Here is a 14571-nt window from a genome sequence, read left to right as displayed (position 1 = left end):
CTGTTCTTCATTAGGCACACACATTATTGGTCTTATTGTAGCCCTGCTTCCTGTACTGCTACCTAGATACCATGCAAGCCTATCACATACCCTGGAAATAATTACTTAGGGATGTTGCAGATTTCTAGGAGCAGGTTGGAGCTGAAACTTTGTGATTTGCACCTGCGTATACCAATTTGAGGAACTCGAGATATAACTCGAGTTTGGTTCAATACAGCTCCTTTATTACAAAGCATAAAAGTACATCTTGGTGTGTGGTCAATATATATACATTAAAAAAAAGAAATTGCTCAAACAAACTCGCTGAAGAACAAACCGTTTAAGCTATGTTTTAGGAGCTGCTTCTTTAAGTTAATACAAGATTGCGTTTAAGTGACTGCTTCTTTCTCCGTTTTCAAGAAGCTTAATCTGAGAAAATTTCAAGTGGAACACAGGATCTCACTGATTTGAAACATCGTCATCACACTGATGAAGCCTCAAAGTGTACACTCATTCCCTGGGTTTGCCAATACAAAGCCGACACTGCACTGGGTGGACTTAACGTGCAAATGAGCAACAAAAAAACGCGGGTGAACAAAGTTCCAGCTGCCAACTGAAAGAGAATGGCAAAGCTAATGGATTGGTTGAGTTGGATGGGTTCAGATGTTCCAATCACTCCACACCATGAGGCCCTTGTTTAGCCAGCCTAGGTCAAGGCCCCACATCATCATTGTCATTTTGCTTCTCACTCATAAAAGAGCAGGGCCAAGAGGGGGGAATACAGCTACAAATGCCTTCCTCCATGACGCCATCCCTGCAGGCGAGGACTTTTCTGTGAACGTGGCTTCAAAGAGGTGGGGGTGCACCTGCTATCAGAGGTTGGACCCCCCCCTTTAAAATAAATCACAGCCGTTCGAAAACAGCAAATCAGAGTGCCAGTGGAGCACACATATTTAAAATATTTTTTATAATATTACAGATCTTTTTATAATTTAAATAATGAACGCCTTTCTACAAACCTGCAAAACAATTACACAGTTGAGTAAATTGTAACTTAATTGTGTTAGATTAAAACAAATTATCATGCATATTAATAATGCCTGTCGCATGAGAGTGATGGCACTCAAAGTGTTTTAGGTATATAGAAAATGTCATCACAATTAATTTTAAATATACATCATTGCAATGATTTCATAACAGATGTAAAACTTGAATTTGGATGGTTACTTAATGTGCAAAGTAAACAGCCCTGATTTTTTAGTCTTGACGGTGCGGAGTAAGTAGAAGGATAGCTCTGGCTGAGATCATTCACTTTCAGGCCAGGACCTTTGCTCACTGGATGGTGCTGGAGTTGTTTAGAAGCCCCATCCATTATCCAATCCAAGAACCCAATCAGAGCAATCTGAGGCACATTTTTTTATTTCCACAGCCTTAGCACCAACGTCGTACAATTTCAAATATATTTGAAACTATGGGAGAAAGATGCATTTCCTAGTAACCTAATCAAGAAACCGCATGCTAAATCGAAGGATCATTGCTGTAATATGCATGCACTTTTTGTACCAAAAGAACATTCAGATTCTGCATGGGGGGGACGAGTTTCACAATGCAGTGATTTAAGTTGTGCTGATTAATTCCCTTGCTACTTGCAGCTGCTTGGTGCTGTACTCACAGATAACAGTATCAAAATGCTGATGTTTCACAATTCTACTTGAGTGTCACCTCTGCTCCAGACATCCAATGCCTCAAACACTGCCTGCACATCATCCAGATCTGTATGTCTAGTACCTGGCAGAACCTCAAACCAACAAAGAAAGAATTCCCATTATTTGCCAAGAGCAGTAAACGAGAAACAGTATAACCCTTGTTCAAGGACACGAACCTTGACAGTTTGGAACCTCAACTTTCACAGAATGCCAAGTCACTTGGATTCATCCTAGACACTAACCATACCACCTTACCCTCAAAGACAGCCTGGTACCAGCTCCCTCTTCTAAAGAAAATTAAATTGTTTCTTCCGGAAAGGAACTTCAGAACTGCCCTTCAAGCCGTCATACTTTTGCATCTAGATTGTGGTAAGACCCACTGGTAAAATTTGTTACATGGGCAAATGCTCCCCTACTTTTCCGATTGAACGGGGGACTAGACAAGGGTGTCCTCTATCCCCTTTATTATTTGCCCTTATAATGGAACCATTTTTGATTGCTTTACAAGGTAGGGATCAGATTTCTCCTTTTGCGAATGGAGCAGACTCACTCAAAATAACGGTATATGCAGACGATATAGCGATATACTCCAATGATGTCGAGGAAGCGTTAAAAGGTATTTTAATAGAAGCTGGGGATTACGGCTCAGTATCTGGATATAGATTAAATAGTACTAAGACTCAAATTGTTATGAACTATAGACCATCAAATCCACTACAAGGGGTATGTGACCTGGCTACATACTTGGGGGTAAAGATTTCTTTAGATGTTAATTTAATAGTGGCGTTAAACTACGAATTTCTATTAAAGGAAACAGGTATATTATTCAAGAAATGGCATAAATTACCATTAAGTATTATAGGCCGAATTAATTTAGTAAAAATGAAAATATTACCTAAGTATCTATATCTTTTTCTCTCAATTCCTCTACGGATAAATAATTCTTATTTTAATAGATTGGACGGAATTATTAGCAGTTTCATCTGGGGGTATAAGAAAGCCCGCCGCGCTGTCTCTCTCATTAAACTTCCATTTATCCAAGGAGGACTAGGCCTACCGGATATAAAAGCTTACTATCTAGCTGCTTTCCTGACCCGTTTCCAAAGCCTAATAATTCCAGATAAATGTATGTATTTCCACAAATTTGTGTTAGGCGAGGATGCTAAAATGTTCTTCTACAAAATAAACGACCCCAACTACTTTAAACGCGTTAAATTCAAGACTATACGCGATCTTGTTAACATTTGGCGTTCTATTTTGGTCAAATGCAAGACTTCTAATTTTCATCATAAAACCCCACTGTGGTTTAACCCAGGGTTACCTGAAATATTCCATGATCTATGGGCCCTTAGGTGGTCAGAAGTGGGTATTAAAACCTTGGGAGATCTGTTTGATCATAATGGATTTTGCTCTTTTGAACAGTTGAAAGCCGGTTATAACATTTCGGAGGGAGCCCGCTTTAAATACTTTCAAATAAGAGACTATCTGGTACGGAAACTAGGATTATTGAAAATTCAGGATTCAGATTTGTGGGACTGTATTTATAAAGAAAATGATAAAGCATGGATTAGTTTAGGCTATAAAATCTTTATCAGCCATAGAAACGACGACTCTGTCAAAATTGCAGAAAAATGTACTAGGAAATTGGGAATTACTGTGGCTCCTAATCTAATTACTTCTTCACTAAACAGCCTCCACCGATCTATACACTCCTCTAATTTAAAATTACAACTATTCAAAACTATATGTCAACTATATTATACACCAGATAGGATTCTTAGATGGGCAAATAATAATAACTTTAACGAGCGCACAAAATGCCCAAAGTGCAATATGAGCGTAGCGGACATAACTCACATGTTTTTCTCTTGCCCACAATTAGGTGAATATTGGAATGATGTGACTGAAGTTTTGTCTACGAAACTAATTTGCTCTATTGACTTGACACCTGTAGACGTGCTTGTCGGTTATTCTGTGGGGGATAAAACTAACACTGACTTACTTAACATCGTACTCGCATGTGCGAGATTAATAATAGCAAGGGCTTGGATACAACACAACCCGCCGTCAGTTATGGAATGGTGGAGCCTAGTCAAGGAAATTTATCATATGGAATTTGCTTTGACTACAACACGGGGTATTCAGGCTAAGCTGAAAGCGGAAAGGATTTGGGGATTGATAGTGTCATGATATTTCCCTTTTTTTCTTTGTCTCTCTTTATGTCTTTTGTTATAGTCATGCCCTCTTCTTGAAGATACGTTTTATTTTTTGGAAAAATTGATTATGGTTGCTTTGCTTTCTTCTTCGATGGAATAAGTGAATTTTTTATGTTTTTTCAAAATAAACTATTATGTACTTGTCCTATGGAAAAAAAAAAGATTGTGGTAAGACCCTTCTCCATTGCCTCAACGACTTCACACTTGCACCCCTTAAAGGTATTGTACACATCACATCATGTCTCATCTAGAGCATGAAGAAATATGATCACATCAATTCAATCTGGCTGGAAATTCATTGGCTCCCCTTGCTGGCCTGCACTACCTTCAAACCCATCTGAATGAATTTTCAATATCATTACAACCAGCACGCCCATTTGTCGTGCAGAAAAGCTTACAATTTCTGGTGGTACTTGGCACACCCACAGCTAGAACACCATCAGACTGTATAGAAGTGTAAAAAACAAAAAAAGGCAGCAGGCCTTTTCCATCCATTTATATAGGAGGAACAATACTCCCCATATTCATTGTGACTTCCCCAACCTCGCTTCACTTTGGGAAAGAGTTGAAGATGTACCACTTTGCAGAACACTGCATCACACTGCATTAACCATCCACAAAAAAGCCATCTACTATCACTTTTTGACGTAGTGCTTGTGTTTGACTCTGTAAAGCGTACCACTGTCTTTTGGCTAGGTTTGTGCTATAGAAATACCACATAAATACATTTCTCAGATTTAGGAGGATCTAACTCTTCCATATATTATTTTATAATTTCAAAAGTCTCTCAGAGATATGGAGACATTCTTCAATTCTCTGTTACTAGATCTCATAGGCCCCTAATCCTTGTATTATTTCTTCTAAATTCGATTTTCAAATCAGAAATGTTACCACTTTATTATTTTCCTCAATGGAGGTTTGAGATACGTCTGAGAGGTAACAGTTGCTTACCTATATCTAGTTTCCTTCCTCTCCTCTCCAATATACCTGATCCATGTTATGTGTTAAGTTGTGCAGTTATGAAAAATATCATGGTGAGCCTTTTCCTGTTCGTTTTGTGGTATACCTGTTCTTCTCTCTCTGTAATCTTTTTATGCTAATACTTTTAGAAGTTATCACCAATTGAAATATGAATTAAAGTGATCCCAAATCATAATTAACAAAGCCAATCCTATATCAGTCCAAAGGAAATGAGTGCAATACTCTGTTCTACATGTCTTATGAGATTTCTCCTCCTGTAATATTTCAATCAGGGCCTGACGTTTGTAGTTGTCATTAAAATATGTGAAGCCAGGCTCATTCAAGTGGAGTTTCTCCTAATGTCCAATGGTCCATAGTGCTCCTAGACAATAGATATTACTTTCCAATTTTAGTGTTGCAAGCTAAAGCACTATTTTTAGTGTCTGGTTACCTACCTCTCTCTTTAAAAGGCCCAGTATATTGCATTAAAAATTGGTGATGTGCAGTCAGATACTTCCATTACCATTTCTTCAAGGACCCTAGTTCTAGCTGTTATAATTCTATAATTACAGCCTACAGCCACCTTCTCTTCACCTCTTAACATGTCTAAAATCAACCACCTTTCTTCTCTTTTATATATCCAATTGTTTTCCATTCCATAATAAAATTGCCACCTCAGAGAGATGGGTGTCATTCTTACAAGCAAGATATTTGGGTATCTGTGTCTGTGGTAAGATGACTAAACTGAGCAACATTAAATATACCCAACTGTTGAAAATAATAAAGCACAAATTCAGGAAATCGTGAAAAATATTCTCCTTGTTGGAGAGAATTACAATGCTAACATGGTACATGTTAGAAATTGAGATGTCTGATTGGTAGAGTATACACTCTGTCCAAGCAGTAGCCACAATCCTAGTCAGGGTAAGTAAGATGCACAACCTAAATGAACCTGTGCTCACCCTCTGATAGCTTGGCACAGAGCAGTCAAGGTCAACTTAAGAGGCAATGTCTAAAGCATTTGTGCAACACTCAAATTATAGTATCTCAGTGATAACATCACAAACACCTGGGCAAATACAAAGTTCGGGCCGACTGAGGTTGAGGGCAGGCCGGCTACAGGACCCACACAGGGCCCACTGAAAAATAACTTTTTTTATGGAGCAGGCGTCACCGGAGCCTCAATGCGTTGGTTCCGATTTATGCAGTCCGGTCGATGAGTCATAGTCGAGCCACGCAGTTGATGTTGAAGGATTGGCACTGCGTCGAAGTCAATCCTCGCAGCGTCATCTCCAGGTCGACGCTGTATTGTCAGTCTGGATCCGTGTCATCGTAGAATTGACACTCCATCAGCAGGCACTGTGTTGACTCCAAACGAGCAGTTACAGTCACTCTCACTAACAGGCAAGAAGCAGCAGGCCAGCTCAACAGAGCAGGAAGCATAGTGGCCATCCCTCCTACAGCAAAGCAATCAGCAGGCCAACATGGCAATGCAGTTAGCAACATGGTAGTCCCTCCAGCAGCACAGTGGCTCTTCTTGAAGGCAGAATGTCCTTAGTTCCACCAAATTCGAATGTGGTGGTGTCAGGGGTTCAGAACATATCTTCAGTTGGACCTGTGAAGTGGGGGGAGTCTTCAAAGGGGCCTTCGAAGATGACAAGTACCATGCCTTTCCTGCCCTGGCTCCAGACTCACTACAGGGGGGTATGCAGAGATTTCTGTGGGAACAGAAACAGCCCTATTCAGGGGCGAGTGTCAGCTCCTCCTTACCAGTCTACCTCACGAAGATCAGCCTTGTGATGGGCCATCTGAAGGAAATGTCACACCTCAGATCCCTTTGGTGACTGTCTAGAGGGAATGCACAAAGCCCAGCTGTCACCTAAAGCAGATGTGTATTCAGAAACAAGCAGAGGCACAGAACGGTTCAAGCAATCCAATGCACACTTTCTAAAAGTGGTATTTTCAGACTTACAGTTTAAAATCCGAATTCACCATATGTTGTGCTTTTAAACTGTGAGTCCAGAGACACCAAACTCTAAATCTCTATCTTTTTACTATTGGAAATTACATTTAAAAGATGTTTTCAGGCAATCCCAAAGTTAACCTATGGGAGAGATAGACCTAGCAGTAGTCAAAAATGAATTTAGCAATTTTTCACTACCAGGACATGTAAAACTCAAAAGTACATGCCCTACCTTTAAAATACACTGCATCCTGCCTAGGGACTACCTTAGGGGATACATATATGTAATAAAAGGCAAGGTTTGGGCCTGGCAAATAGGTTAACTTGCTAGGTTGAAATGGCAGTTTAAAACTGCACACACTGAATCTGGGGTGGCAGGCCCTAGACATGTATAACAGGCTACTGAAGTGGGTGGCACAAGCTGTGCTGCAGGCCCACTAGTGGCATTTAATGTACAGGCTCTGGGCTCATATAATGCACTTTACTAAGTACTTCTAAGTAAAATAAATATGCCAGTTATGGATAAGTCAATGTTGCCATGCTTTAGGGAGCGAGCATATGCACTTTAGAATGATTAGCAGTGGTAAAGGGCCCAGAGTCCTTAAGCCAACAAAAATGAGGTAAAGAAAAGGGAGGAGGAAGGGAAACAGTTTGGGGGTGACTCAGAGGAAAGGGCCGGGTCCGACAATACTGATAAAGAGTAAAACTAAACAGTATCATACATTTTATCTGGACATCCATGGTATCCAGAATCTCAAGACAAAAACTTTGTGAATAGTTAGGATGGGCCCATGGGAATTTCAATGGTCTTATTTGGCAACTTCAACACAATTAACAGAGAAAATTGGTATATAGCAAATAAATGGTCCCTTCTTGGATGAAATGCTGAAAAATGATTTAGAATGGTTCTCCTAGGATTTGCACAAAAGCTTCAGGTACAGAAATGGTTTAAAAATATTAAATTTAAGACAAGGAAAGCTATGTGCCAAATGTATTCATAATAGGTAAGGGAGTTAAAAAACATTGATGAGGTGGGATGTAATCCTGTTAAGAATAGTTCACCCTTGCTGTGAGAGATCATAGAGGGGTTTACATGAATGAAAAGAGGCAGTTTTATGGGAATTAGACCAACAATTAGATGAATATGTTTTTCTGCCCTTCTCTTAGCCTGTTGATTATTTTGGAACTTATTTGACTCCCATACTTAACATGGTTATTACTTCTAATAGTTCATGCTAATGTATACTAGAGTCAACACACTTATACAAAATACCCAAATCGCAAAGGTGATAGAGACTGAACATCGTGGTGATAAACCTGTTGTCCTGGGGAGTCAAATTGTCCCATGTCTTCAAAAACGCTCTCCAATGTGAAACAATGCCAGATGCTTGGAGGGGCTCAATCATTAATCCAATATATAAAGCAGGTAATAGATCACTGCTAGAAATTTATAGATTAACAGCTCTGTTGGATAACAAAGCAAAATACTGTGCCTCCCTACTGCTGCAAGGTCTAATAGCCTGTGCAACCAATAAAGAAGTAATCACTAGCAACCAAACAGCTTTAGTCTGGAGACTACTACTAACATCTTGGCACTTCCGCTCGCCATTGAACAACATTTGAGGAAGTGAATATACCTACATTTTTGCTTCGTAGACTTCATAGTCATCTTTCACTGTGTTCAGCACAGCAGGTTATGGGAAAAATTGGTGCAGGGAAACATTCCATCTTCTTTACTTAGATCAATACAAATGGTTTACACCAATACCTGGGTGAGAATTAAGATCACAGACTGCACTCATTTATCCATGAAAAAAGACACCTTCTCAGAAGTGGTGTATTCTGACACCCCAACTTTTCAATTTGTTGCTAGACAACCTGACCCTTAAACCGGAGTTTGTCAACTTCCACCCTTCCAAACTTGGTGGCTATCCTCCATCCAATCTGTTGTATTCTAATAATGTCATTTTGGGAAGTCCAACTAAAGTGGATCTGCAAAGACTATTTAATGCTCTTGCCAAATAGTCCTCAAAAAATTGAATGGAAATAAATCTAACTAATGCCAAGGTGACGGTGATCAATAAACTCCACAAAAGGAATCTCAAAGTAACTCAAATTGGAATTGTAGATGAATACAAATATTTCAGGGAGATCACAGACTCCAGAAGCTCCATCATATTCAAAACTAGCAACTAAGAACAAGAGTGTTCTCCCTATTGGTAGCATTTAAAACACCACATAAAACACTCCAAGAGCCCTCATATCCCCATCATAAAAGTAATTATTTCCATAAAATCTCCACCATCCCTGACCCATGGCAGCGAAGCATTGCAAGGGAGTGATCCATCAGTACTGGAGACAATTATTTCCAAAACGTATAGCTATCTCCCCACAGCCAATACATGTATTACCTGCACAGATCGGTTTTGGTATAAACAAGTAACCAATAGCAAGACAGGCTGCCTTTGTAAAAATCAGCCATAAATTAAAAGCGACCACCAAAAATATCACTTAGGCAGGTCTTGTGAACAGAGATAAAAAATAAATCAAAAATGCCCCCACAAATAGATATCTGAAACTTCTCTGTACGACCTTAAACTAAAAGCCCTTTGTGACTTACCATGCACATACACTACTATTTAAAAAGCACTATGTATTCAGATTACTTTTTTCCATGATGGAGAATAAACTGACACTATCCAAGCAATTCCATGCAAGGATGCGGATTTAAAATTAAAGATCTAAAAAATATAATCATACCTCGTTATTCCATCTTTATAAAAACAGAACCTATGATTTGGGAACTTGCCTTAACTTGATCACATTCCGTCATGGTTAAAGAACCCCAACAGCATCACATGCAGACTCCGTGGGTCAGTGGAAGAAGATATATCCACCTTGTTTCTATATGCCAATCAATAATGAGGAATCTGAGAGGACTATTGCATTATGCTTACAACCAATGAAACAAAACAGCATGCTTTGATACAGCGAACGCAATTCTCAACTTGTGATTCACAAATGTTTTGGTCAGAACAGAGACCATGATAAATAACCTCATTAACTCTCTGGCAACAAAATGCCACACAAAAATTAGTTGGACTCAATTTGTCTACAATTTTCATATTTTAGCATGAAAACGTTACGTTACGTTGTATAAAAGGCCTAACTGAGATTTTCCTTTAAATTACACAGTATATTTATAATGCAATGATTTTAATGAATTATGCCAAATAACAAAACCTTCTAAAACCACATTAACAACTTTGTAGATAGTAGAGTTCATGTTTTTATGAACTTGCCACACTGAGGTTATTTTCAAGGCAAAAATAGAGGGTTTAGGAAAGCGCTTTCAATAAGGTTTTTTGTGTAGGTTTGCACAAGGGCTATGTTATAAGCGTATACAGAATATAACATACACCAGACAATTCTAAAATTAGATCAAAATGGGCAGAGGAACTCTGTAAATGCAGAAGGAAGGGCGACAGAATATATATTTAGATTCTCATCAGAAACTACTGAGCTCAGATTTAATCCAAATACATTATTTCTCAGTTTATAGAATGCATTACACTCCAGAACGGTTAAGAATTTCTCCGAAGTGTAGTAATTTTTGCTCAAGATGCCACATATCATTCAGGTCTTGGAAACATCTGGTTCGGGATCATTCTGGGGAGAAGTTTTAAATTGCTTAAGAAATTCAGGAAATTTCGAAGCTGAAAATGAACAAGATCTGGCCCTGATAGTAAGATGTCACGAATGGGCATGCTAAAATGTATTTTTCCTGCCTCTTTAAATGCATGCTCTTTGATGCTTCTGGAATGGAGAGAAGAAATCCACTGTAATGTGCGTGAGTGGATCCGATATAAGACAAAATGATGGTTTTATATGAGACCTATTACAAATGAGGCAGCATCGGTCTGACTTTTAATAAGATCTAATGTTCGATTAATAAAATCTGTAAGGAGATAATAATGAAAAAATGGGAAATTGGCAAATTCATAAATGGTAATAGGGGCAACAAGTTAATTTACAACAAAGAAATGTTAGTTCATTCCATTTTTTTGAAGTTCTTAAGTTACTAATTGGCGAAAAAGAACTATATTCTCTACTGCATTGTATTATATTGAGTTTAAGATTTCAATAAAAAGAAAAAGAGCCTTAAGTATTGCTGATCATCGTCCTCCACTGATCTATGATGACTATATATAATGGAAAATATTGTTTTCCAAAATGCTGAATTCGAATTAAGAAAATGTTTGCTAAAATAATCGACAGAGCAACAAATCCTTTGACTTTGAATTGTGAAACAAGGCAAGTAGTCCAAACACTTTGATTGGTGACAAACATGATTAAACACTGATCTGTGACAAACTGTGCTTGCTTCATAAACTGAAAGACAACCTACAGAAAACTACTAAGAGGTTATTACACAAATCTGAGAAAACAGGTTTTAGTATACCTATCACAGACATTCTTTTCCTGATGTTGTTAAAATCTAAAATTGCTAATAGTTGGTATGTAACAGGTCGGCCCATTTCTTCCACAGTGATCGTCTCAGGAGTCCTGTACTTGAAAACAAACCCAAAATTCCGGGCAGCAGTAACTAGGGCTCCTTCATCAGGTGACTGAACTTGATAAACCAATTCTCCTGAAAAAAATAAAATAATGATGTGTTAATGACTCTTCTGTATTAATGTGAAGGTGCCTTGGCTCCAAAGTTTACAATTATGAAGTAAAAAAAATAGCTTTCAGGATCTCACATGCTACTCTTTCCTTTTGGTATTACTTTAAAAGTGTTATAATATATTAGCTATGAACAGACAGGCCCATATTCACTAAAGTTTGTGTGGAGGCAATATAATGTAGCACATGCGAGCATTTACAATGGTAAGTACAGAAACACTGTTTTGCGTTTCATTGTAAAAGAGTCCATGCACGACTTCAGTAGATTTGAAACGTTACAAAACCTGGATGGGAGGCTGGTGAAAGAAAATTGGTGCTCTGAAAAAGAATTCCCGCTCTCATAAACTTTGTTATCAATGTGAAATACAAATCATGCACCTTGAAAAGACAAGTAAACTAAAAAAATAATTTCAATAGACTTCACTTTGACTGAAAAATCTGTAATGGAGAACAAATCCTATACATAGTATCTCTTGAGGATACGGTGAGGGTCATGGCCACTCTGGCCGTCTTACAAAAACCTCATTTTTACATTTAGGGGCATGTTTTACAATAAAGCTGAATCTGTGCTATATTACTGCATTTGCAGTATAATGCTCCGCTTCCACCTACATTCTTTGAGGCGCATGGTTACCAAGGACCTAACTCTAAGAATTTGAATATGTCAATTTTTAAAGCGATTTAACAATAAAGGAAGAATGTTCTAAAACTGAGGTCTAGTTGCAAGAAAAAAACACTGACAGCTCTATGTTATGTGGGGAAATAGGAAACCCAGCGGAGGAAAAATAGTACTGGAGTTTGCCCATCAGATAGGCTGGAACTGGCTATATTTTAATATTTCTATTTCCACTGGCAGATGGTGAAAAACAGTCACAGATCTTTGCCTACTGATTAGTTAACTGGTTGCAATTTGATTTTCAGCAGCTGAAAATTAGTTTATCTGGGAGTCCCAGATAAAGTAGATCCTCGCCAAAGACTTGCTGAAAAATGTAGACATAAATGCTTGTAGATAGAAAGGTGGAGTCAGGAGTGGATTAACATGGAAAACTAGCACTATTAATACTTCATATATGTGAGAAACTGAGCCAGTTCAACACTGATAGATGAAGCATTAAGACATTTTTGAGCAAAGCCCTCCTAAGATTTGGTCTTACCAGACTGGTTTCTCTTTTTGACCGTTTGTGTTCAATAGAGATGCAGGTCATTCAGGACTTAATTTTACGTAGACCTAATAGATAGGATAAGTGAGTCGTCAGGAGACGGAATGCAGAGGGTAACGGATGTGAAATATCGGCATCTGTTGTGATATTATGGGTTGCAGTGCCTCGCTCCTAGGAGGCAACACACTGGCAGTACACGTTCAGATGTGCAGCACACTTTAGCTAGTGTGCTTCACATCTGAACAACGTGTGACTATAATACTCAGCACAAGGAGATAGAGCAGGAGATTATACTAATGTGGGACTATTAATTCAAACAAGCAAAGTTTGCATGAGACCGATATTTCTGATGGCCTTGATAAAACTGGAGACCTTGGAAGGTGGTTGTACAGGGTTTGCTAGTTCCAGTAATGGGAGAAGAGGGAAAGTAGGATAAAAGTTGCATAGGCCCAAAATGACCATAATGAAGGTGTTACATCACGTACAGGCTGCTCTTTTTGCCTCACTTGTATTCAACCAGTTTGTAAGGAGCATTGGCAGACTGTGTACCAAAACAATGCTGCATTCCTATAACCAGCTTCAGGGCCTGATTGTGAGTTTATCAAGGCAGATGTGGCAACCACTGGTGTGACTGTGGAAATACCTAGAGTACACTGGCAGAGGAAGGTCTATCATAGCCATAGGCACCTGTCATTGCTGTCCAGAGATATTCCCCTCCAAGACACCATCAAGTACCATAATTTAGTTGCCATCTTAGGAACCTTTATCACCATTCTCTTAAAGCGTGGAGGAATTTCAGCAACCACTGTAGGTGCTGGAAATGTTCAACAAACTATGCTATGGCCAGTTACCATGTCTTATCGCATTTGAAACACCTAGATTAGAAGTGAAATGGAGAGTGGGACTAATGCAGATAAAGTGACTGAGGACGGTGAAAAGAAGGGAGACAAGAAAGACGGCTCTGAGAGCAAAGAACTGAAAATTAAGAAACTCCATTATATGGGGGTGACGGAACCTCTAGGGGCCCATATAATACTGACAACAAAAGAGCCCATCTGGAAAGGGGAATAAGGGGAATATGTGGAAATTCTTACATTCATGCATAGGGAAGTGAGGTCCAAAGAGCGATTCAAAGAGATGGAATACAAATTGGCCAAGCGGCTGAGGGTCCCGTTGACAATAGAAAACTAGACAGCAGCGTTTTTGATTTACGCAAGCGTATATTGCGAAAGATACCCAGAGTGCTGCGTGGCATTATTTAAATGCATGGATGTCATTAGAAAGGCGCATATCACAGGAGAGGGATATGCATGGGCCCAAAATGATGAAGAATTTAGAGCTTAATGGGGGGAGCTGGACACAGATTTGTGGTGACATACGATGGGAGCAGACAAACAGGGGAAGACGATATTTACGGCCAGTGGTTTGCCTATTGTCTACTGGCCGTTTCAGGGGAGCCCCACCCGGGGAGGAGTGAAGGGAAGAGTCAGTCAAGAGCAGGGGCGTGCTGGGACTTTTATAAAGGCTTGTGCACACAGGAGTTTCACCACGAATGCTCAAAATGTGGAGGCCGACATGCACTGGTCAACTGCTTCGGGGCGGGCGGTTACCAACAGGGAGGGCAGCAATGGCACCAGACAGGGGGCAACTCAAGGGGGCACCAGCAGCAGTTTTGGGGCGCACACGGAGGTAAGTGGCCCCAAGGGCCCGGGCCCAAAAGCTCATACTCCGGTTAAATTCGAGAGGGTGGAAGTGGGGCAACAGGGCTATGAGAATTAAAGGGCAGCACAGGTTTTGAGGGACGGTTTTAGATGGGGGTTTGTTTGGGATACAGGGGTCCAAGACATAGAAAATGGACAGAGAACCTAAAATCAGCTACGGAACATAAACAGTAAGTCAAA

General features: G+C 39.4%; 1 protein-coding gene across 6 annotated transcripts in view; it reads right to left on the bottom strand.

Annotated features, from left to right (window-relative positions):
- Positions 1-14571, bottom strand: part of ATP8B4 (ATPase phospholipid transporting 8B4 (putative)) — a 4589528-nt gene that overhangs the window by 2395491 nt on the left and 2179466 nt on the right. For all 6 annotated transcript variants that reach the window (XR_013609828.1, XR_013609825.1, XR_013609826.1 and 3 more), the window contains one exon: positions 11287-11475. Coding sequence is in view for 2 of the 6 variants with exons in the window: in XM_078684774.1 (XP_078540900.1) it covers positions 11287-11475 (189 nt within the window). In the remaining 4 variants the exon portion in view is untranslated. The remainder of the gene's footprint in view (positions 1-11286; positions 11476-14571) is intronic.

Source organism: Lissotriton helveticus, chromosome 3_2 (assembly GCF_964261635.1).
Source record: "Lissotriton helveticus chromosome 3_2, aLisHel1.1, whole genome shotgun sequence".
Classification (NCBI taxonomy): Eukaryota; Metazoa; Chordata; class Amphibia; order Caudata; family Salamandridae; genus Lissotriton; species Lissotriton helveticus.
The sequence above is the reverse complement of the archived record's forward strand: the minus strand, read 5'-3'. Positions and strand labels throughout refer to the sequence as shown.